The following is a 24,253-nucleotide window of genomic DNA, read 5'->3' as shown; positions in this document are numbered from 1 at the left end:
TGATTGAACTTTAGAGAGACCGAGAGAGGAAGGGAGAGTGGAGGGGGATGGGAGGCATTCATTTGTTGTTCCACTTAGTTGTACATCCACTGGCTGCTCCTGTGTGTGCCTTGACTGGGGATTGAACCTACAACCTTTTCACTTTAGGATGATGCTCGAACCGACTAAATTGTCTAGGGCCAAATCCCTTATTTTCAATGAGGCTTTTCTGACCTCCCCAATAACCAAACTTCCCTAGGTGCCTGATTCTTCCCAACCCCTCTCCCCATGGCATTTCTCACTTTCTAACAAACTTACTATCTTTCATAGGCGTCATGCTTCCTCTTACTAAAGTGTAGATACCACAAGGGCAGAAGTCTTTGTTGCATTCACTGATATGACGAGCACATGGCAAATGCTCATTATGTATGTGTTGAATGAGTAGATGAGACCTAATTTTCTCATCTACAAAACAAGCATAATAGGATCCACTCTGTACTTTGTTGTGAGGATGACATCTTTTCCTGACTGGGTACTAAGTGAAATAAGCCAGTCGGGGAAAAACAAGTACCATATGATTTCACTTATATATGGAATCTAATGAACTAAATGAACTAACAAAAAATGAAACAGAAACTCATAGATACAAAGAACAGACTGACAGCTGTCAGAAGTAAGGGGATTAAGCTAAGAAAAAAAATCATAGGCACAGACAACAGTACAGTGGTTACCAGAGGGAAAGAGGGATGAAGGGTGGTAAAGAGGTTAAAAGGATAAACAGTGATGAAAGGAGACTGGATTTGGGGTGGTGAAAACAAGCTAACCATTACTCACCCTGTTAAACACTTGGAATCCAGCATGTCACCTCCTCCAGGAAGCCTTCCTTGATCCTGCTGCAGGGTCAGGTACTGCCTCAGAGCACCCACAGCATCTCTGAGGTGAACCCATCATGACTCTCTACAAGCTAGTCATTGCCAACTTCCCTTCCCCACTTGTTCTGGGTTTCATTCATCTGTGTCCCCAGAAGCTCCATGGTTTGATAACATGGTAAGACTTGCCTGATCACTAGTGAAAAGGCCACAGGGCTCAATGAATGGATACAGCCATATTGGGGGCCAGATGGCCGCACCATGTCCCAGTGTCCACACTGCAAGAATGAGCAAGAACCTTCCCTAGTCAGTTTCCATACTGACACAGCTTCCACTGCCACAGTGGCAGTGGGGAAAAGAAGAGGGAGGTAATGAGAGAGGAAGTGTGGCTCCTGGAAGAGGGAGTCCCAGGACCTCCAACCGGGGGACCTAGGATATCCTAAGGGTGAGGAGAGGCAAAGGGCACGCGTGCTCCCAGGCTGCGCAGCTGCTCCCAGGTGGGCTGCTTTTTACATGCTCTGGTGGCTCAGTCTTCAGGGTGTGTAACCTGAACTGAGCACCAGGCTGACAGCCCATCTTGTCACAAATACTTAGGACAGCATACCTGTTTCCTCAGGAGCAGGAAATCACCAGAAACTACCCTTAGGTGTCGACTTACAGAGCCCAGACTCTGGTTCCAGAAACAGCTGAGACAGAGGCCCGGTTTGTAAGAAATCTGATTATTCAAATTTATTACCATCAAGAATTATGCAATGATGCTGTAGTTTTCTTAACAAATAGAAAACAGACTGTGTACAACAGTGAACTCTACAGCACTAGCATCCACAAGGTAAAAATGAATGTCTCATCCAACATTACCAACCCTGGATTGTTGATCTTGACCGAGCCTAGCTAGATCTTGGGATGTTTGCTTCACGTCCCTTGGCTAAAACAGCTATGCACCCTTCCCCGCCCCCACTTATCTATCTAGATAGTGCTGCCCAGAGGAAGAGGCCCTCTCCCTGCCCCTCAGCAAGCCAAGATTACAAGGATTGAATATAGTACCATTGAGAGAAGTCCAGTAGTCTTGCCACATTGGTTTATGAGGGCATCTTAAAAGAGTGGAAAAGAGCAATTCTCATGGGCTTTGAAAATAGCTGCACACCAGGGAGGAAAATCATCTGGCCCCTTCTCTGAGAACAGACATGTGCTACCAGGCCCACTGGCCTGGACCTGAAGGGCCAGCCAGCCATGCCCCTGCTTGGCCCTGAGGTGTGCAGGGTGTGGCACACACCCTGACCTGTGCCAACTGCCTCGGCCACATGGCCAGACCCACAGCCTACCAACACTACACCACTCCGCCACACCAAAATGCTGGGGACAAAAGCCAGCCTCTGTGGGTTCAGAGGTCAGCCAGCCAACTCCCCGGGGTGCCCCAGGTCCAGAGCCGACTCCCCCCTCACAGGTTTGAAGCAGAGGCCAGGAAATGACTCTTTTTTTTTTCCTTTTTTTGATTTTTTTTTTGATTGTTTTTTTTTTGTTGTTGCTTTTTTTAACCTTTGCAAACACGATGGTGATGAGGAATGCCTTGCCAGGCTCCCCCAGACACGCCTGTGGTTCTGGGCTGTGAATGTTAAACACACACTGGAATAGATGACTGGGCTGAGTGTTTTCCCAGCTCTTCCCCGCCCACCACTGTCTGTGGGGCCTAAAATAAGGCTCTTAAGGAAAAACAAAACAAAACTTGAAAAAGAAAATTGTTCCCTGCATTTGGCTGAAACAGGATCTTGTCTGAAGGCCGGGAGAACAGTGGGTCGGTGTGGCCCCACTCGGGCTGGCCGCCTGCCCCGGCTCCACACACGCAAAGAAGGCAAGTTCGTTCTTCAGCAGTAAAAGTTGTACAAAAAAAAAGGATCCAAATGAACTCAAAAAAGAAAATAGACTATACCCCAACCCCCACAGCAGCCCATTCTGAAGTTAAGACTTTGCAAAAGAAAAAATCAGAGGGGAGAGGCTAGAATCCCTCTGTCTACTCCACTGAATGTATAAAAAGGAGGCTCTGCCCCATCCCCACCCCATGAGAAGAAGCATGAGAAACGCGGCAGCGAACAGAGAGTGTGGAGTGGCCTCCAGGTGGGCCTGGTGGACAGGGACGGCCGCAGTGCCTGCCTGCCCACCTACCCACTCGCCACAGGGGCTCTGGGCTCTCTGTTTGGTGTGGCAATGTTCCTGAAACACTGTGATCCCAGTGGGCTGTGCTCTGCCAGCAACGGCATCCGTGCAGGAGGGCTGGATGATGGTCGGTATGGCTCAGAGGAGCTGGGTCCCCTCCGGAGCCCCTAGGCAGGGGCGGCGAAGGAGAGGGTGCGGTAGTTACGTTGCATAGTGGTCAAAGCTGCCGAGGTACTCCAGGGCTGCGCGGTAGCACAGCTGGTACTGGTCCTGCCAGGACAGGAGGACGGTCAGCATGGGTAGTGCCAGTGGGTACCCCAATACACTGCCAAGGGCACTCATGCTACAGCCGGTCGGCCATGGACTTACTTAGCCTCTGCTGGCCAGGAGCAGGTGCTGGACCCAGACAACTGCCCCAGGCAGTGTCCAGAGAGCCTGAAAGAATCTCTGAAAGCTCATCTCTCTCCCTTTCCCACTGGCCACATCCACCAACTGATCTGTACACCCATTAAAAACTGCTATGTCCAACCCCAGCTGAAGCCAGGTATACCACTGGAGATCAGTGCAGAGATGCTGAATGAGGAGCACGTCCCACCCACCCTGGCCTAGAACCCCAGGCAGAGCTGGCCAAGGTCTGTGTCGGTGGTGTGTGCTCACGCACTGGCCCACATACCTCTGTCTGCACCATGGCTGGGCGCTGCGTGCGCAGGGTCTTCACGGTCTGGAACATGTCCACCACGCCTTCATAGCGCATCCGCTCCAGAACGATGCTCAGAGTGATGAACACCCCGGTGCGCCCCACACCGGCACTGCTCAGGGACAGTGTTGGGTCACGGGTCTTGGTCGACCGGGCCTGCAGGCCACCCCCACCCTGCCCAGTCCTCCAGGAGCCAGCCCCACCTGCAATGCACCGTAATGGGCCCATCCTGCCCAAACTGCTCCTTGGTCTTGTGCACCTGCCCGATGAAGTCAATGAAGCCCTCCCCCGTCTTGGGCACACCCTGCTCTGGCCAGTCTGTGAACTGGAACTGCCGGATTGTCCTCGACTGCCCATCCTGGGAGAGGCAGGCAGGAAACAGAGTTAGTGCCTGACGCTGCAGCCCCACAAGGCCAGGAGGGGTAGGACAATGACACAGGTGAGCACCCTGGGAGATGTGCTCTGGCCCTCCCACCTCTTCTCATTGGAGCCTCAGATTCTCGCAGCTGGAACTAGGGCATGAAGCAGGCAGCCCCCACCCCACACATGATCAAGCAGTTTCAGACATGCTTTCACACAAACACACACGTTTCCCCTGTCCAAACTTACCCGTGCGTCCGTGACCTTGAACTCACGCAGGATATACTGTGGCATGTTGTACTCAGCCATCGGATCAACGACAAAGTACTGGTAGCGAGCAGAGCGCTCTGCTGGCCAGTACTGGTGGCATTTCTCCTGTGAACAAAGGGCCCAGGCCCCATGATCAGGAGGGGAGAAACGGGGGTGGGAGGCTCCAAGTATCAGAGGATTCTGGGGCAGGATCCCTCAGACGGTGATAATGGGGAAGGGGTCAGAGGCTGTGCTGATGGGAAGCTGGGTACAAGAAAAGACTGAGGGGTGGCTGGTGCACTCCAAGGCGTGAGAGGGCCCTGGGGGTGGGCTCACCCTGCCCATCTCCCGGAGCCGGGTCAGCATGACGATGATGGTGGAGTTGTGTTCCCACAGCATACGCCAGAAGTCCTCGGTGCTTTCTGCCAGAGGCCCCTGTGTGGCTATGTAGGCCTTCTGCTGTCTGGGGCGGACAGAAGACTGGACATGCTGGAGGTGTTGTGCTCCCAGTCTCCCCAAGACTTCCTAGTACCTCGGGGCCCCAATCAGATCACCCCTCCTCCAGGAAGCCCACTCTAATCTTCGGGGCTGGCCTTCTCTGTTGTGGCCACAGCCAACCAGGCACAGGCCTAGATACCCACAGGGTATGGTGGGCAGGCACAAGCAGGCTAACCTATAGCCATCCAGGAAGCTGGCATTGATGTAGTCGGAGCCTTCCACACCCCGGATAGGCTGCAGACACACACGGGTCAACTCGTAGGGCATGATGTTCACCAGGCGGTTCTTGAACTTGTTGCAGGGCAGATTGGCGCTGATGAAGCGGGATGTGTGGGCCTTGGAGCTGGCCAGCAACTAGCGAGAGGGAGGGACTGGTCAGGTCTGGCTTCTTGGGGGGATTCATCCCCATGATCCAGTTCAACCCACCCCTCAGCCCACCTTGAACTCAAGCTCCATGGCGGTCACACTCTCCCCAGGAGGCACTTGGCCCAGCTTCTGGATGTGGGCATAGAGGTTGCGGGCGGGCACCTCTGTGTGTCCACATGTGGCGGCCTCTAGCAGCGCCTCGTGGATGAATACATACTGGTCTTCCGTCTGCACCATGTAGTTGCGCTGTGATCGCATGCACGTCACGTGGCCATAGATGTCAACAGTCTTCTCGTGCTTCATGCGCTCCAGCATGGCGTCAATCACGATGAAGCAGCCCGTGCGGCCCACGCCCGCGCTGCAGGACACGGGCGTGGCTTGGGGCAGAGGTCCACCCACCTCCCACCCTGTCCCTTTCGTGGAGGGTATCCCCTCACCTGCAGTGTACCACCATGGGCCCCGCATCGAGCGGGTTGCAGGCCTTGACCCGCCGCAGGAAGGCCAGGATGGGGGTTGGGTACTCGGGAACTCCATGGTCTGGCCAGGCCATGAACTGGAACTGGCGCAGCTCCCGCTTCTCACTGGAGCCGCTCTGGGGAGAATGGTTGGGAGAGAGGGTGTGACCAGGAGAGTCTGCCTGCTACAGGCTCAGGGCAGTGAGCCGGCGCGGGCTGTCACAGGGCACTCCCACACCTCCAAGCCCGACCTCTGATCCTCAGTTGCTGCTCACCCACACCCAGCACACCAGGCTCAGACTATTGTCCTTATCGGGCCTGAGTGGGGGACAAGCACTGGGGTAGGGCCATACCTTGTGGAGCGCGAAGGTGCGCACAGTGTATGTGGCCAGTTCCACAGTGTCCAGCAGAGTCACCTGAATGAGGCCATAGGTTTCCGTGCCACGGACTGGCCAGTACTGATCGCACTTCACCTGCAAAGACACAAACGGGGCAGAATGCAAGGGTGTTTGGAAGTTTCCAAAGGCTCAGAGGGGCAGGGGCCCTGGGGCCTGGGGCAGGGTGGAGAGTCCAGCTGACCTGAATACAAGGCCTCCCAGCCCCAAACTCTCAGATCCACTGTGCCAGTCCCTCACCAAACCACGTCAGGCTCTCAAGCCACAGCGCCACTCCTATCCTAGCTGGGGGAATGAGGGCCGTAATTGAAATTTATTTATTCATGACCAGATCGCACCAGGCACATTTTCTGCCAAATTTACCCATGATGTTTATGTGCTATTTTCAAGCTCTGTAAATTTTACGTTCCAGTCGATGCTTTGCAGTGCAAAAGCAGATAACAGCAGCACTTCCCACTAATTAACTTAGGAGATGTGTTAATGCCCCAGGAACACTGCAGCATCTGGGGGACATGCGAACATCGCGGGAACACGCCAACAACCGGGGAACATATTAACATTCTCAGAAAATGTAGCATCTGGTGCAACATATTAACATCCTAGGAACCTACTAGTATCTGGGGACCATGATAAGATCCCAGGAAAACAATTTTTTTCCCATGGGGACAGCAAAGGGTGCTTGAAGTCACCTGGTGGCTGAGGTATTTCCCACCGCACCTCCTGGTAGAGCTGGCAGAGCCCCGCATAGTCTTACCCGGGACTTCTCCTCCAGCCGCGTCATCATGACCACAGTGGCTGTGCGCTGTTCCCACACCATCCGCCAGAAATCACCCATGGTCTCGGGCAGCGGGCCCTGTGTGGCAATGTAAGCATTCTGCTTGCGGTAGCCATCAATGTAGTTGGCATTGATGTAGTCGCTGCCTGGAACACCTGTGGATAGGAAGGGACATGGGAGAGCATTATCCCCGGGTCCCCGACCCCAACCACCACACCTCAGTGCACCCCAGGACTTGTGGACCTCTTCTGTAGGATGACCTGTCACCCCAGCCAGCAAGGAGAAGAGCAGGGGATGGGGGGGGCCCGCCCTTGGCTCACCATCGATGGAGGTAAGGATGACACGAGAGTGGTCGTAGGCAATGACATTTGCGTAGCGGTTCTTGGGCTTGTTTACCTCCAGGTTTGAATTCTCCCACGTGAACTGCTGTCCAGGGTCAATGGACTGCAGAGAATGGGGGAGGCAGGTGGAATGGGTAAGAGTGGAGGGCTACCTACTTCCCCCAACGTGAATCTAGCATTCCAGATGGTGCCCACACCCTATCTTCGCTCCTTGGCCAGAGTCAGCCCCTCTAGTCCATGGTTCCAGTGAAAGGTGAGCTCCAGGTCCCCCAGCCATGAAGTTCAGGGGCTGCCATGTCACTTGTCAGGAAGGCAAAGGACAAAAGCCTTTTCTAGCCACAGGATCAAATCCCCTACGGGTAGAGTGACGAGGGATGAAGTAGGAGCAGGGGAAATTCCTTCAGGCCCTGCACCCAGCTAATGAAATGAGCGCAGAAGCAGCAACGGCAGCCAGCTGTGCACTGCCCACACTCCAGCTGTGCATTTCCCACACTCCAGCTGTGCACTGCCCACACTGCCCAGGGCTTTGATCCACAATAACAGCTCCCTCTGTGCATAGCCTTGACTGGCTCTCCTACCTCTCCAGCCGTTTCTTTCTGCCTCCTCTCCTTCACTCGCCTGTTCCGTGTAGGCAGGACACAGTGCTCTTCCAGGGTTCATTTCTGTTCCCTCTTTGACCTCTACAACCTTTCCTGGGTGACCTCATTTGCTCGCAGGATCTCACACTATGTGCTGGAGCTGCACGTAACCTAGCTTGCAGCCCCGAGTCTCCCTTGAGCCTCCAGTCTAAACAGCCAGCAGCCTCCTCATACAACGAACAATCCTTACACAACGCAGATCTGATGACCAATTTCCTGCTTAATGACTTCCGTGGCTCCTCACTGCCTCACCTCAGACGATAATGATAACAGCTCAATCTCGGCGAGAACTTACTGCGTGCTTGGCACAGTTCTAAGCACTCTGTCTGTATTCCCTCATCTAATCCTCCTTGAAGCAGGTTCTATTATTATCCTCCTTCTACAGATGGATACAACCCACAGTCCTCAGCACAGCACACGATGTCCCCCATGTTTTGGCGCCAGCCTGTTACTCTCCACAGGACAGCATGCTCTGCTCCTGTGTCTCCCAGCGCACCCGCCCCTCTGCCCACTTCACGGCACATGTCTGTCACATTTGTCACCAGGGCATATTGTTTTATTTCATGTTGATTATCTGTCTGCACTCATTTCCCCACTGACTGAGCTCCCGGAGGCTATCTGTCTCCACATCCCCAGCACTGAGCACAGAGACGGCACATGGTAGGTGCCTGACAAAGAGTGAAGACTGACTGACAAAGGTAACGGAACTATGGGATTCTCGCTAAGGGAAAGCCCACAGCAGGCCAGGGTAGTCAGAAGGCTTCCTGGAGGAGGAGGGTCTGGTAAGGAAAGCTCAGACTGGAGGAAAAAGTAGGCAGAAGGTGGAAGGAGGAACCCCGAGGCTGGATGGGGCACAGAGACTTGTTGGGAGGAAGGGCAGCTGTGGGACCTGGAACTTAATGTGTATGAACAGAAGACCATAGAAGGCCTTCCAGGACAGCTGCAACTCTGAAGGCAGAGAGCCCAACTCACTAGATCTGTCACCCTTGAAGCAGGACCTTATGCAAAGAAGGGCCCCGGTGGGTGCTCAGACATGCTCACCAATCTGCCCGCCAAGCTCAATTTCCTCGGCAGAAACCTGGCCCACACCCCCTTGGAACCTGCCTGGCCCCCAGCCCATGGAGGGGAATCTCAGTGCCCGGGATGTTATACACAGCTGAGGGTGCACACCTGACTAGAGAGGAGCAAACTCCCAGGCTGGGCTGAGCTGAGCCAGCCCTTCCATGGTCTCTTCACCCCTCACCGATCGAGGGTTAACCCACGCGAGATCTGTGCCAGGATCAGGGAAGCAGTGGGGCTGAGCCACGATGACAGCTCCCTCTCTGCTCCTCAGAGGAGGCGGGGCTCTCCTTATCACTCCTCCTCTAGCCAAGCACCTCCCAGCTGAGCAGCTTGGAAGCCCTCAGACCCAGGCCCAGAAAACAGTGTTCTGAGCCCCCCCAAGCCCCCCTCCAGGTAGAAGTCAAGACCAGAGTGAAGTGAGCACATGGAGGGCCCTGAGCAGGAGAATTTGTGCAGCCTGAGCTGAGTCCCCTGACTGCCCACCTCTGTGATCTGTGCAGCTCTGATAACATACAGGTGTGCACATGCATGTGCAGGGCACAGGCTGTGCCTATATGTGGCAGGCAGGCCTGGGTGTGAATCCTAGCTCCACTACTCATCAGCTGTTTGACCTTGGGCAAGCCATGTCCCCTCTCTGAGCCTCAGCTTCCTCACCTGTGAGATGGGATAGTAACAATACCCATTTCACAGGGCTGTGGAAAGAGCTGAATGCGATGATGCATGCAGAGTGCTTAACTCAATGCTGACCTGCAGTAAGCTTTTGATAAGTGCCAGCCATTATTACGGGTGTGTGTGTGTGATCTTACGCCTCCTCTGTGAGGACCTGGGCATGTGTCTTAGTGTCCAGACCTGGGCTGCTGGAAGGGTCTCAGCCAGGCCCAGCCCCTGAGTAGCCAAGCTCTTGACTTGCCGTTGCTCACCCCTCCAATCTATGCTCTGGGGAAGCCTGGAGCACCCGACCCACAGCTGGGACCTGAGGCAGGACAGAAGCTGGCATGGGGCCAGGCCTGGGCCAGGCACATGATGGGAGGGGGACGTCTCACCTCATACTCCTGTGAGAACTTGAGGCCATCGTTGGCTCGGAGGCGCTCAATGTTGTCTGCTAGGTCAGTGATGGGAATGGGCGGGTGGTCTCGCATACCTAGGGCGGGGGGGGGGCACACAGGCTGAGTTAGCAAGAGGCCTGAACGAGGTGGCGGGCAGAGCCCCACGCATGTATGTGCACATGTGAACACGTGTGACCATGGAGCACTCGGCACTAGTGGCATGGAGACAGCGGCACATGCGGCGACAGGGATGGCAGAGCACATGGTGGCTGGAGTGGGGGAAGAGGACAGAGCGGGAGTGTGTGCGCTGTGAACACGTGTGAGCATGTCTGTGTGACGCGGCGCTGAGTGGGGGCACCAGGGCCCCACCTGGGAGGTTCTCAAGAGGGAATGAGGGACTTTCTCCTTCCCAGCCTGGGCATAAAGCCCAGGTTGGGGGCAGCTAACAGGATGGGGCCGTGGACCTCTTCAGCCTGCACCCCTACCCCAGGGGCCCTGCCTGTGGACAGCCCTCCTGCCCCTCACTGGCGCGAGTCACTATGGGAGACTTGGACATCATCGTCCCAGCATTGAGCATGTGGATGGGGTGATCACGGAGTACAGAGACAAGACAGAGTGACGCTGAAGGACACGGGGAGAGAAGCAGAGGTGAGGAGGGAGCTGCAGAGACGGGGAGACAGGAGACAGGAGGCACCCAGGAAGGTGTCAGACTAAGGCTGGAGGCCAGAGAGGCGGAGAGACAGAGAGGGGGCCGGTGGGAGGGAAGACAACACTGGAGGAAGCAACTCGGGGGGGAGTAGGAGGATGGAGAAGGGAAGAGATGAGAGCGAGAAGACGAATAAAGACAGGAAAGGAGAGAGAAGTCAAGGAAGAAGCGAGGTGATGGGGTGAGAAAAAGTAGAGGAAACAGACACAGAAGCCAGAGTAGGCCCCAAACATGGGAACTTGGAAAACTAACTTGAGATATTCGGGCAACTGGGGACACTGGAACCTGCAGAGAGAAAAACAAACAGAACAACAGCAGGGCAAGAGAAGAAAGCCTGTTACCCTGCTCTGGGTCCATCACGGTGGGACACAGCGGAAGGGTGGCAAGGTGGTGAAGGGGCCGGGAGGGGCCGGGAGGGGCAGGCAGGAAGAGGAGGAGGACCCGGGGACAGCGAGCCAAGTCCCAGCACAGGACCCCTCTGCCTCCCGAGGAGCACGGTGGACTTCCCACCCGGAGCAGAGCGCGCCCTGCTCCCAGGGGGCGGGCAGGCCTCCTCTTATAACCACATTCTTGGTCCAAACCAACCGTTGTCCCCTTTGGTATCAAAATTAGAACTCAGCTATTTTTGGGTGATTTGGCAAAAGTGAAGTGTCCTTTTATACAGAGAGATGACGCACGTGGCAAAAAATGAAAGGGTCAGTCTGCACGAGAACATGCAGATGGCGGCGGGTCAGGAGCAGCTCTTCTGTGGGGTTAAAAATCTTCAGAATAAAAATTAAATAGTAACAGGATAAAAAAAGTAAGTGTTTACTGAACTAAAATAAAGACAAAAACAAAACAAAACAAGAAAACCCTGAACTGGGGAGAGTGCTGCCATCCCCACTGCCCTGCCCCTGCCCCTTGTTCTTCTAGTGTCCCTGGCCCCCTCCACACTGCTGCGTCCACAGGGGCACCCTCTCTACCAGCCGCCTCAGCTCCTTGATGTCCAGATGTTCGGTGATGTTCACCATGCCCCTTCCCACTGCCTGACCCAGGCTATAGCTTCTTGTCCTTCTGGACCCCAGCTCCTGAACTTGGCCTTTACTTATTTATTTTTACGATTTTATTTATTCATTTTAGAGGGGGGAGAGGAGAGGAACAGGAAGCATCAATCCTCACAGATGTCTTGACCAGACAAGCCCAGGGTTTCCAACTGGTGACCTCAGCATTCCAGGTCGACGCCTTTATCCACTGCATCACCACAGGTCAGGCCTACTCTTGACCTTTAACACTACTGCTGTCTTCATCTTCTCTATCCCTCCTTTCCTCTCAGATCCCTGCAGCCACAGGAATTCGGGATCTGCCCCCTGGGCTCTCAGGCTGCCCAGCAACCCGCCCCAGGCAGGCACATACCCAGGCCGGGACATGACTTCTCTCCTGACCCTGCTCTAACCACTTTCCTCCTTCGCCCTGGAGGAAACAGGCTTGGGCTGAGCACTGCAGCAACGTGTTCCCTGACACCAGCTGACCTGCCTCCCATCCCTCCTGGTCTGGAGCTCCAAGGCTCCAGACGCTTTTCCCAGGGCAAACCATACCCCACACCGAGGACTGGGGCCCCGCATCTCAAGTGCTCACGCAAATGACCACTGTCCGGAAACAGTGCCATGTTGGAAAGAAAAAAAGTCCTTTTTGGATCTCACACCCTTCTCTCCTCCCTGGCTGGGTTCCTGCCCACCTTGTCCTCACCCGTGGTGTCTAAAAGGGGTTTCTCCACTTAACTCCTTCCCTGCTCACTGCTCCTCAAGTCACTGAAACGCTTCTGCCCTCAGGACCAGGCCACCATGCTCTGTCCAAGGTGCCAACTGCCAAAGCCCACGGTCTCCGGATCTCCTCTCATCCCTTCCGCACAGCCCTCCCCGTCCTGACTTCAGGGACACTGTCCTCCTGTTCTCTCTCTCCAGATGCTCGATCTTAACCTCCTTGACCACTCTGCATCCTTCCTCAGCCTTTCACCAGGTTCCCTGGCTGCTCCCGCAGCCCTTCTCCTTGTCTTCCCCTGGAAGAGCCCATCTACGCTCAGCCTTGGACCACTGCATGCTCCTTGGCACTCCCCATGCCCATAGTTTCAGCCCAGATGTCAATGCAAACGACGACGGTCCAGACACACAGACTAGGCTGCCATCTGGAACCGCCGCCCCATCCCACTGCCAGCCAGCTGCTCTTGCATGCCCCCTGCTTTTTCATCCTCACACGCAACCATGCCCAGGCTTAGCTGCCCTGCCTCCTTCACGCTCCTCTGAGTCTGCCCTTCCGTCCACCCGTGCCACCACCTCTGGAAGTCCAGGTCCTCAGCACCTTTCACTTACTCAGTGGCCTTCCAAATAGTCTCCCTCCCCAATTTCGCCCCCTACAATCCGTCTTCCATACAGCAGTCAGAGAGCTATTTCTAAAGAACAATTCTGATCCTGTCGCTCCCCTGCTGAAAACCTATAATGCCTCCCTGGCCCCTCAAGAGGAAATCCAAACCCCTGAGCCTACTGCTTCGGTTCCACTGTGAGTAGATCTCCACCGAACTCTCCAGTCTCGTCTCTGGGCTCTCAACATCTCCAGTTCAATGCTGCAGAACCCTCAGTGCCTCTCAGCTGCTCCTGTGCGTGCTACTTCCACCGATGACAGCTCCCTCCCACCCCCTCTTTGCTTAACGCCCATATGGCTTGGCATTCCCTCTCAGAGGTTTCACTGCCCTCCAGGGCTCCAGCATCCTGGAGCGTTGACTCCTCAGATACCCAGGTTGCAACAGCCTGCTAGGTCTGCCTAGTTCTCTCTCAGTAGCTGTGCCCTTGGAACTCAGCTACCATGTTGTAAGGGAGCCCAGGCCACATGAAGAGGTTTCATGTGGTTGTGACAGCTGACAGTCCCAGGTGGGCTCAGGGCTGACTTCAGCATCAACTACCAGACATGTGAGTGAAATGAGCCATCAGAATTCGGGGATCAGCGAACTTTTCTATAAAAGGACAGATAGTAAATATTTTTGGCTTTGTGGACATAACGTACCTACCGACATCTGCTTAACTCTGCTTTTGTAGTATAAAAGCAGTCATAGATAATACATAAATGAATGGGTATGGCTGTGCTCCAATAAAACTTTATTTGTAGAAATAGGTGGTGGGCTGTATTTGGCTGTGGGCCATAGTGTGCTGACCCCTGCTTTAAATGATTCTAGCTCTCAGACTTCAAGTCTTCCAGCTGAGGGCCCAGACAGTCTAGAATAGAGATAAGCGGTCTCTGCTGTGCTCCTGCCTGAATTTCTGACTCACAGAAACTGTGAGAGAGAATATGTAGTTATTGTTGTTTTAGACCATTACGTTTTAATATGTAATTTAATATGCAATAATAATTAGCGTGCACACGCACACACACACACACAGGCCCTGCGTGTGTGTTAGTTCATTCATTCAGCTGTGTGTTTGTTTCACAAGCCATTTAACAAGAACCCACCGTGTGCACAATACCAGGGATGACGAATGAACAAGACACAGCTCCTGGCTCCACAGAGCTCAGACTGTCACTGAGGCAATTCCAGCCCAGGGTACGAGGGGTCATGATGGGAGAAGCAGAGAGGTTCTGGGAGCTGAGGAGAGACTCCCGCAAGCCTGTGTGGAGGCTGGGCAGTCTGGGAAACGTCACCCAGGGGAAAGGTCTGAGCTGTGTTTGAAGCACGGGAAGGGAAGACACTTTAGGTAGAAAGAACAGGGAGCCGTGTGAAAGTGGCTGGGAAAGGAAGGGCAGATGCCGAGCCCGGTGCAGGGTCGCTGTGCTCTCATGGGAAAGCTGGGGCCAGCCTCCAGGAAGGGTCTCATGTGGGCATGCCATCCCACAAATGTCTGATGGAGCGTGCCCCGTCATAGGCTGGGATGTCGGCTCTGTGAAGGTCCTTGGCCCATGTTTGCACAGACCAAAGACAACAAGGCAGGGCCTAAGCAGCTGGGCCTCCCCTGATGGGCTCTTAGAATGTGAAGGACCTGTCCAGCTGTTCGATTCAGGGGCTCTCAGTCTTTCAACAAAGTGGTTAGTACAGGGAGAAAGGCAAAAAGGAGGAGCAGGAAATTGGGTCTGAGGTCGGGGTCCTTCGGTGGAGACCCTGGGGCCCTGCAGGCCTGAGCTGGGGCAGGCCGGCTAGAGTAGCTGCCCTACCTGGGGTCTGGTAGTTGAGCCTCCGCATCTCCACAGGGTCAGAGGAGTGGGCCAACAAAGAGTCCTTTAGCCCAATCGACTGCTCGTCTTTGGATGACGGGGAGTGGGTCCTTTTCCTGAAAAGCAGAAGGGGAGCTGGTGACAACTGAAGTCTAGGCAAAGGATAGAGATGGATGATGTGGCTGGCTGCCACCGAGTCCGTGTTCATGGTTCTGGCCCCGCCCCGCCCCCTCCTGGGGTCTCTGAGCGCAGGGGAGCCAGGGGCAGAGCAGCTTCGACATGGAGAACACAGGGTGGGGGTGGGGAGACAGCAGGAATGGGGAGTGGACAGAGGGAGTGCAGCAAGGGAGAAGGGCAGGTGACTGCTGGGCAGTGGCTGCTGTCCATGAGGCTGCCACAGCGAAGACAGCAGGAGCCACCAGGAATGAACATGCAAATGACACATAAGATAGCAGACATCACAGAGCGCTGGGCCGCAGCTATCTGATTCTCAGTGTATCAGGGTAAACGTCCAGAGCAGCAGGACCAGGACAGAGGAGGTGTCACCCTAGCCAAGCAGAGTCCTCCCTCAATGGCCTCAGCTCCCCTGACTACAAGGACAGGGTCAGAGACAAAATATGGGGTCTAGCTGCTGACAAGTACCCAGGGGCTGCTTCTGCTCAGGAGAAACGGGTATGTTTGAGGGGAAGGACTCGTGTGTGTTTGCGCGAGTGTAGCGGGACACAATTCCTCACTGCCCTGCAGGCAGTGCTCTTTGCACATATGCAAGACTCTGTCTCCTGCAGCACTTAAGATAACTCAGAATAGGAAGCCTGGTAAAAGGTTCTGGTGGGCTCAGAGCCAGTCTGTGCATACAACGGAGCATCGTATGTCTGTATGCTGCCTGCGCCCTGGGGAAAGGGCGTTCCTTATGCAGGGTGCACATGGAGAGAGTGACAGAGCCTGTCCCAAAGCCTGCTGAGCTAACCCAACAGCCACAGGCCAGGAGGCTTCCAGTCAAAGCACCGCCCCTCCCTGCTGAGCCCGAAATGTACACGGGGGTAGGAAGTAAAAGGGGAGGCGAGAAAGAATGACTCCTACCTTTCTTGTTTACTAGGTCCCGAAAGATAGGCAAGGACAGAAGAAAGGCATGGTCACTGTTTCCGCCAAGGACTCAGGCCCTCTCGTGACATGGGGACACTGTGGATCCTATCCATGACACACACAGGGAGGGGGGCTGCCTCTCCTGACAGACACCAAGACCCAGACGGGAGTGGGAAGGAGGATGAGTGGGTGTGGGGGATACTCCTCAGGCACCCACCCACAGGACTCCACACTCTGAACCAGGACAGCCTGTCCTCTTCACCTGGGAAGGAAGAAGCTAACTCCTCAGGAAGGAGGCACCGGGTCCAGGCAGGAGTCGGGTCAGGAGTCAGGGGTCAAGGGCAGGGGAGAGATGGAGCACAGGTACAGGACTACACATGTGGAAATATGTTCAGACACACAGACCAACACGCATTCACTGACACACGTTCACTGACATGTCTTGTGGGTTCAGCCTTGTGCTGGGGGTTGGGAATGCAGGCCCAGGGATGTGTGTGCCCCAGAGCATTGCTGGGGCAGAGCGGGGAAAGGGTGGGGAAGCGGCAGGGTCTGGGAGAGCCTTGTGGGCCTGGCGGGGTCTTGAAGGGTGAGATGGCCGTTGCCAGGGGGGCAGGGGGTGGACAGCTGCAGAGGGGGGAGGGCTCAGTCTGAGACGGCAGGGGAACTGTATTCGTCCAGCAGGACAATATTGGGAGTGGGGGCAGGGGCCAGAAGAGCCAGGCATTTGACTGTCAAGTTACAGAGGTGAGGTTTATTTTGGGAGCCACTAAAAAGATTTAAACTGAGGCGACAAAGTTCAATCTTCAGTAATACCTTCCAGGCTACAAGGTTAATGGATAGCAAGGGGGCCTCCCAGAGCAGGTGACTGCAAGTACCCGAGAGAGAGGACTAAGGCAGGCTGTGTGTCCGAGAGGACTGAGGTGTTGTGTGTGCTAGGTCCCCAGCTGCCTGCACGTGTGTTCTACTGTGGGGAGTCCACCAGGACAGGGAGGAAGAACAGATCCACAGATATTCGGTATAGGACTCACGGGAGACAGTGGAGCAAGAGGAAGAGGAGAGGTGAGGGTGACACCCAGGTTTGGTTGGTAATTAGGGGGATGGGAGGAGGGCTTTCAAGGAAGGTTCAAGATGCACTGAGTCTAGGACAGCTGGGAATGCTGCAGCTCCAACACGCTCAATAAATGTCTGTCAAGTAAATGTCTGTGGGCACGTAGGCCTGCAGCTGGGCCTGAACCTCCCTAGGCCTAAGCAGGAGAGCCAGGCTGGGGAGTCACCTGGAAATGGCCGCAGAACAAGTGCTGAAGGGAGGAGACCAAGAGAGGGCAGTATTTTGAAGCTGAGACAGAGATGCTCACCATATTCACCAAAACAGAAACAAATGGACAGACGCCCACGGAAACATGTGAACCAGCCCTCTGTGAAGCCTCAGCTTCTTATCACACCTAGGTAACAGACATACATGGGCACACACACTGCTTCTGCTCATCCTGGCTTCCCACCGAGCCTGGGCCAGGGTGCAGGCTGGTGTGGCTGCTCTGTGCCCGAATGTACCACATCTAGGGAGGGCCTGAGAGTCCAGGGGCAGGTGGCCACCCCCTGGAGTCCTGGGTACAGCACTCACCTCTTGAACAGGAGGATGGCGATGACAATGAGGATGATGAGGATGACTGCCAAGACGGGGCCTGTCACCCACAGCATCTCAGGCTCCTCCTGCTGCTGGGCTGGTGCTACCTGGACCACAATCTCATCGGAGTAGGGGCTGGTGGCATAGCGCTTCTGTGGCCCACGGGAGGAACATCACGGGCGGGAAGTTCAGTGTGAGATCTCCCACCGTCTGCCCACCAAACCTAGAGAGAGGGCCCTGGGGCTGGTCTACGCCTGCTGGCTGGGCCTGGTTTCCCAAACCTAAGATCCTGGTTAGCTGACTGCGTCCCTAGGATAGATTGTGTCTGGCTTTCTGGATCCTATGGGCTGGTATCTTAAGGACCCTTGTGGAGGTTTGTGGTCTCTAGGGGTTACCCCCCAGGTCTGAGATCTTAGGGTGTCTGAGCCTGGCCTGGTCTTGGGTCAGACCTGGGGTCTTGGGGTACTGAGGGCCCAGGTGGCTTAGGCAGACCTGGTCCACAGGTTCCTTCAGGGAGGCGAGAACAAAGCACTGGTAGCTCAGGTCCGGGGACAGGGGTCGGTTGTAGAAGCCCCGGTAGTTCTTCTTGTCCCCCAGGGTGAAGGTCTCGGGGAGCACGTCCACCTGAGCTGCCACATAAGGCTTTAGCCGCTCCGCTTGTCGCCGCCGCCGCCGCTCCCCACCGCCCTGCTCGATGGCCTCCAGGAGCTGACGGAGCAGAGCACAGAGTCACACTGGGCCTTGGAACATGTGTGCCTGTGCCTGTGGCCTGGGACATCAGCTGCCTGGGCTGAGATCAGGGCGCATCACCTCCTGTGTAACGGGCCCAAGCCCAGCCCAGCTAGCTCTCCCTTTTTATATTTCCGCCGCCCCACTTTCTTTGCAGAGAAATGCTAGACACCAGACACGACAATGTCACTCCTTCCCACCAACCCAAGATACCCTCTGGGAAATCTGCCTCTCTGCCTAACCAGAACGGGCTGGTTCCACACTGCTACGAGAAGAAGACAGGATTCTACACATCCTAAGGCCTCCGCTCTAGCCCCACCGTGGCCTCTAGACCCACAGAGATGTCTTTGGTTTTTCCCATCCCCGGGATCCTTGGCAAACCCCTCCAAGGAATCTTTTGTAAACCAGCTCTCTGAAACTCCTGGGGGCCACTTCAGAGTCCCTCTCCCCCTGGAAGGGCTTGGCTACCAACAAGAGCAGCCGGAGAGTGACTCCAGCTTGGGTTAGCCACGAGGGCCACAGCCAACCACTGCCACGAGGCTGTTGTAAGTGCTGCCTGGCCTGTCGCTGCACCTCATCCAGCTCCAGCTCCTCGGGTGTGCTCCACCGTGATGTCAGCATGCTCCCGCCCACGCGGTCGATGGGCACCACTACGATGTAGAACCACCTGGGCGGGCAGAGCAGGGAACTGTCACTGTGCGTGCTCGTGTCACTAGCCCTGCCCTCCTCCACACGGCTTCGTCTGCACACCTGACAAGTGAGGGGTCCTGCACGTAGGGCATGGAGAGGGTGAAGTGGCCGTCCTCCATGTAGGCAGAGGCCGGCAGCGGCTTGTGCGGCAGGAGGTCAGGGGCTGTGCGGATGGACACGAGGTGTTGCAGGCCCCCGGCACTGCTGCCCCGGTTCATCAGCACGAACGAGTACTCTGTGTTCGGCTGCAGGTCTGAGATCAGCTTCCGCATGGAGTGCCCGTCCACCTCCACACTCTGCCCATTGTACAGGATCTGTGGGGCATGGAGCAGAAGGCACACTGGGGGAGGCGCCCACGGAGGGCTTGCCAGGCCGGGCTCATGCACACACCTGGCCGGGATCCCGCAACACGAGTGCACAAAAACGCCCACGGTGGGACTGGAACGATGGCTGCAGCAGTCCCGCACGAGGGCTGGGCTGGTCGGGGCCCTCACCCACCTTGAAGGGTACAGCCGACTTGTAGGAGTCGGGAACTTCCCAGCTGAGCAGCACAGATGTCTTCATGGCGGCTGCCACACGGAAGTTCTTGGCAAACACTGTGGAACATAAGGAGGGAGTCAGTGCTGGCTATGTAACTGGGTGGAGTAAATGTGCCTGAAGGGTCCCCTGCCAGGAGGAGACCACGTGTTGGGGTGCAGGGTAGGAATGGCTGCAGAGAACCAGGCGCCCCGCTCCCAGCCGCCTAGCCAGCCTCAGATCTCCCAGTCCAGCTCCCAGCCCCAGCACTTCCACACTGTGAGCGCCCAGCCAGCTGACACCACAGCCTCCACGGCCAGAATCTCCATAAGTGCATGGGCCAATGCTGGCGCTGTCAGGCCTCAGGTTAGAGTGACCACAGGTAAGTGGGATTTGGTCACGAGAAGCATGTGGCTGAACCCCAGAATACTTGTTCATTAAGTGATCAGTTTGTTGTGGCCCCAAGAAATTAGTGTCGCATACCCAAGAATGGTGATACAGTCAAGAGAGATCAGTGGGTCAAGTCACAGAGATTGGAGAGTCACACAGCAGAGGTCAGTAGGTCAAGACAGCAGAGGTCGGGGTCACACACCAAGAATGTGGCACCTATTCGCTAGAGGTTAGTGATCATGGTCAGGAGAAACTGGAGGGTCACAGAGCAGAGGCTGGTGGGTCAGCCACCAGAAGTCAGTGGGTCAAGAGCAGCAGTTCCCCCGGCGCAGCCGCGTCCCCGCGGCACACACCTTGCTCCACGGGCATGGTCCGCGACTGGATGCTGGGGCTGAGCGGGCCGGCGCCTTTGCTGGTGTGTGCCTGGACCTTGATGTCGTACGTGGTGTCCGGCTTGAGGCCGGAGAGAGTAAGGTGGGTGTCGGCAGTGGTGTTCTGCAGCTCCTGCTGGCTGTTGATGTCGCGGTACACCACGGTGTAGTCGGTGATGTGCCCGTTCCGTTCCGCCAGCACCGGCGGATCCCAAATCAGTTCCGTGGTAGAAGTAGTCAGCCCTACCACCCGCAGGTTTTGTGGGAAGCCACTGGGTGCGCCCTCGGGGGTCGTGATCTCCTTCTTGAACTCCTCACCTAGGCCGGCCTGGTTCTTGGCGGCAAGCCGAAAGATGTAGGTGGCCCCCTTGTGAAGGCCGGTGACCGTAAAGTGCTGGTCATCCTTGCCAAAATCTATGGTGTTGGGCCTCGTCTCGTCAGCCCGGTTGTACTGCAGCCGGTAGCCCAGCAGTTCACCGGGCAGCTCCTTGGGTGGGTGCCACTGCAGCAGGGCGGTGTTCATGGCTGTGGTGCTGACAATCATGGTGGGCCGGCCTGGGACTGAACAACCACGCACTGGGCTCTGGCACTGCCCTCGTCACTGCCCCTCCCTCGGTCTGTCCTGGACCCCTCACTCACCTGCTCCCGTCGTAGCGACAACTTTGGGCTTGCTTCGGGCACCGTCTCCTTTGGTGGTATAGGCAGCAACAGTAATGGAGTAGGTGGTCTCTGGGGTGAGGCCGCTGATGGTGGTTTCCTAAGGGAGGAGGAGGGCCCATTCCCATCACAGGACAACAAGGAGAGCCCAGACCAGGCCAGCCACCTCAGGATTCTAGCTGGTGGGGAGTCCCCGGGGCACACAGGGCCAGAAGAGGTCCAAGGAGGTGAGCTGTATAATGCTGGCATCTACCAGAGGCAGAGTCAGGCAGGAGGGATGTGTGCCCAGGAGGACCCCACCCACCAAGAGTCCCATGCCTGGAGCAGACAGACAGCTCATTTCTCTTTTCAGACAAGAACAAAGGGCCACACTGTTCCTTCACCCCATTGTACTGTGAATACCTCATGACACGACACACAGGGCACAGGGCCTCGCACGCATGTAACACCTTGCATGGTTTCTGCCACGCACATTCATGTAACCCATAGCTCTTTCTGTACAAGCGAGTGGAAGGCCACCTATAGTTACGAATGCACACCCATGCACACCCACAGAGCAAGGGAGAGGGGTGGCCCAAGTGCTACCCTGCAGGATCAAATCAGGATCCCACCTGATCCCCACCAAGGCACTGGCTCTGCGAACACCTTATGCCCTGCAATACCTCCAGAGACAGGGAAGAGAGACAAGAATAGGGAACCACCCTGGGGAATGCGCTTCCCCGTCAGCCCGGTGATGCCTGAGCAGTCAGCCAAGGCAGTGTCCCCATGCCTTGGTAGCCCTGCCCATACGCCCGTGTTCAGCCAAGGAGTCATTTCTGGACATGCTGAGCAACCACGGGAGGCTAAACCACACCACACAGTAGGAGAGTGGGAAGAAAGGAGGGACCACCGTGCAGTGGGAACAGACTTGTCAACACCAGCCCTGGTGTCCCTCCAGCTGAGCCCCAGGTGGGCTACCGCAGCCCCTACCAACCCCGCACAGGCCCCCTCCTGCCCCAGCTGGAGGGTCTATCCCAGGGCTGGGGCTCCAGAATGCACCAACGCCGGAACCCGGCTCCCCAGCCTCCACTCCCAGCCTGGGCAGAGGGCAGGTGATGTTTCATTTCAGGGATCAATAAGGCCTAGCAATCAGGATTGGATTTAACTCCATCCTTGTCTGGCCAGAGCAAGGGCCAGGCCCTGGTCAATCATGAACATTGGCCTGAAATTGCTGCTCAACAGGCGAGAAGTAAGGATTAGAGGAAATGCCAATCGTTGCTTAGCTTGGTGTTCCTGTCTAAACGCCTATTTTCTCCAGATGTGGCTGGTGCCCTGTGGATCTTGGTGGCTCAGGCTGGGAGGAGAGGCGGGGGAGGGGGAGTGGCCCAGGAGCCCAGCCTGACCCGGGTCTTGCCCACACTCGCACACCTGTTACTTACATAGTCCTCGGACTCCTCTGGCTGCCACTGACCGCAGGAGAGGGAGAGAAAGGGAGACAGGATGTGAAAGACTCTGGCCTGGCGAGAGCCTGGCCTAGGGAAGGCAGATAGAGGATGTGGGCCTCTGAAGTGCCCATGAGGGTTGCACCCCCAAACACTCCCCATCTAAAGACTCCAGCCTCGGCCTCATGAGCCCCATTCTGTGTATCAGGGCAGAGGAGAGGAGGGTTCCAGGCCACTGAAGGGTCAGAGAGCAACACCTGAAGGGGCTTTGAGGGCCAGGCCACCAGACACTCAGACACGAGGAGTGGGCTGGCTAGCTCAGGAAGAGAGGAGGGAAGAGACCATAGGACGAGCAGGAAGGGTGACTGTACAACCTGGTTTGCCCGGGATAGTCCTGGCCTACTCTTGTTGCCATGGTGGGATTACTCACTCTCAGCGGTATCCTTTCAAAAGTATCTCAGTTGGGATGACAGATAACACAGTCATCCTAGGCAGGAGGAGCATTCCAGGGACAGTAAGAGCTGCACCATGGCTAGGAGTGGGGGCCCGGGGCAGGCTAGACAGCAAAATGACCGAGGTGTGAATGCCAAACTCAGAGCAGACCCTGCCCCACAGGCACGGGGGAAGCACTCAGACCCCTGTTTCTTCTGGGGGCTGCCTGAGATCTTATCAAGATAGAAAGGCATGTTTTAGGGTTGTCAATGTTACTATTTCTTGATGCATTCTTCTTTAGGTCATGCTACATGCCGGTGTACTAGCTGAACAGGTAGAGGGAGTGATGTCTCTGTCCTACATTCCTATGTCACTGGAGGGCTGGGGGCTGGCAGGTGTACAGCAGAGATGGCCCATGAGATCTCCAAGGTACAGGTACCACGGGGTCCTCCAGCCTAACCATCTGCACAGTGCTGACCTGGCCTCTGTCCACCAGCCCCAGTTCCTCCTGTTCTGGGAAGCTCTGTTGGAAAGGTCTTGTAAGGAGAGTGGGACAGGAGATGGGGGAAGGCCACTGACAGGCCCCTACCAGCCATGGCCTCTTCTGAGCATGTGGCTGGGCCCATCTCTGCTCTAGGTTCCTTGCCTAGAGGGAGACCAGCACTGTGCAAGCCAGGCCCGGTAGGAAGGTCCTCACAGGGCACCTCTCCTGAGTCAGAGGCGGAGTGAGGGAGAAAGGAAACACAAAGCGAGTGGAGCAAAATGGGAAGGGGGAGAGAGAGAGAGAGAGAGAGAGAGAGAGAGAGAGAACGGGAAGGGCTCAGAGGAAAGGGGAAAGAGAATGAGACAGACAAAAACAGAGAGAGAGAGAGATAGAAACAGAGACTATGAGAAGGGGACAGAAGGACAGAGAGGTACAGTCAGAGACCATGAGAAACAGATAAACCTGGAGATGTAGGAGACAGGTCTGGCTACATACTCGCAGGGGCACGTACCCCACAGTACTTTCAGAATGGATGGGGGCCCTGGGCCTAGCAGGTGGTGCTGTTGGGTAAAGGACAGGCAGTGGTGCCCTTGACAGAACACTCAGGGGACAGCTGGGCCCTGTGGCCAGGCTGGGGAGCAGGCCCCATCTGCTCTCCTACTGGCTCCGAGCAGAATGACCCAGTCCCATGGGGGCTGCAAGGGCAGGCCCCTCACTTTCAGTCGGCCTCCCTGCAGCCTAAGAGCATGTTTGCTCCCCCACCCCTACCCAGGTCAGCAGATGCTGGAGGCCAGGAGGGCAGTGTCCCTCCTCCTACAGCCCAGCTCCCTTCCAACCACTTCGGACCAGAAGGGGGCACCCGAAGCGGCTTCTCCAGAACCCCACTGGCTGCAGCTGCGCTGCTGGCCCCTAGCACGGGAGGGGCTGGAGGGAGCCCATTCCCGGCATGTTTCTGGGTGGGTGTGTCTGCTGAGGCTCCAGGAGGAGCCCTCAACCTGCCCCAGGAATGCAGGCGGGTTTCCATGCCCGCCTCCTCCACTCCCTTGTTCTCTCAGCACCCAGAAGGCTGAGAGGAAGAAGAAGGCACCCTTCGGGG

At 56.1% G+C, this 24,253-nt stretch overlaps 1 protein-coding gene across 2 annotated transcripts in view; it reads right to left on the bottom strand.

The window, feature by feature from the left end:
- Window positions 1-1,551: 1,551 nt before the first annotated feature.
- PTPRF (protein tyrosine phosphatase receptor type F) overlaps window positions 1,552-24,253 on the bottom strand; it is an 88,322-nt gene continuing 65,620 nt past the window's right edge. The window contains exons 14-34 of one of the 2 annotated variants that reach the window (XM_066376071.1): window positions 22,239-22,265; window positions 20,803-20,920; window positions 20,146-20,724; window positions 19,385-19,482; window positions 18,947-19,200; window positions 18,770-18,863; window positions 17,960-18,175; window positions 17,465-17,619; window positions 14,761-14,876; window positions 9,879-9,976; window positions 7,115-7,238; window positions 6,774-6,949; window positions 5,978-6,097; window positions 5,607-5,761; window positions 5,242-5,527; window positions 4,979-5,157; window positions 4,642-4,768; window positions 4,306-4,431; window positions 3,900-4,054; window positions 3,673-3,808; window positions 1,552-3,269 (exon numbers count right to left, since the gene is read on the bottom strand). In XM_066376071.1, coding sequence (XP_066232168.1) covers window positions 3,201-3,269; window positions 3,673-3,808; window positions 3,900-4,054; window positions 4,306-4,431; window positions 4,642-4,768; window positions 4,979-5,157; window positions 5,242-5,527; window positions 5,607-5,761; window positions 5,978-6,097; window positions 6,774-6,949; window positions 7,115-7,238; window positions 9,879-9,976; window positions 14,761-14,876; window positions 17,465-17,619; window positions 17,960-18,175; window positions 18,770-18,863; window positions 18,947-19,200; window positions 19,385-19,482; window positions 20,146-20,724; window positions 20,803-20,920; window positions 22,239-22,265 — 3,408 coding nt within the window. In that variant the 3' untranslated portion in view covers window positions 1,552-3,200. The remainder of the gene's footprint in view (window positions 3,270-3,672; window positions 3,809-3,899; window positions 4,055-4,305; window positions 4,432-4,641; window positions 4,769-4,978; window positions 5,158-5,241; window positions 5,528-5,606; window positions 5,762-5,977; window positions 6,098-6,773; window positions 6,950-7,114; window positions 7,239-9,878; window positions 9,977-14,760; window positions 14,877-17,464; window positions 17,620-17,959; window positions 18,176-18,769; window positions 18,864-18,946; window positions 19,201-19,384; window positions 19,483-20,145; window positions 20,725-20,802; window positions 20,921-22,238; window positions 22,266-24,253) is intronic. The other variant, XM_066376072.1, reaches the window with a different exon arrangement.

This window comes from Saccopteryx leptura, chromosome 3 (assembly GCF_036850995.1).
Source record: "Saccopteryx leptura isolate mSacLep1 chromosome 3, mSacLep1_pri_phased_curated, whole genome shotgun sequence".
Classification (NCBI taxonomy): domain Eukaryota; kingdom Metazoa; phylum Chordata; class Mammalia; order Chiroptera; family Emballonuridae; genus Saccopteryx; species Saccopteryx leptura.
Note: the sequence above shows the minus strand (reverse complement) of the source record. Positions and strands in the feature narration are given on the sequence as shown.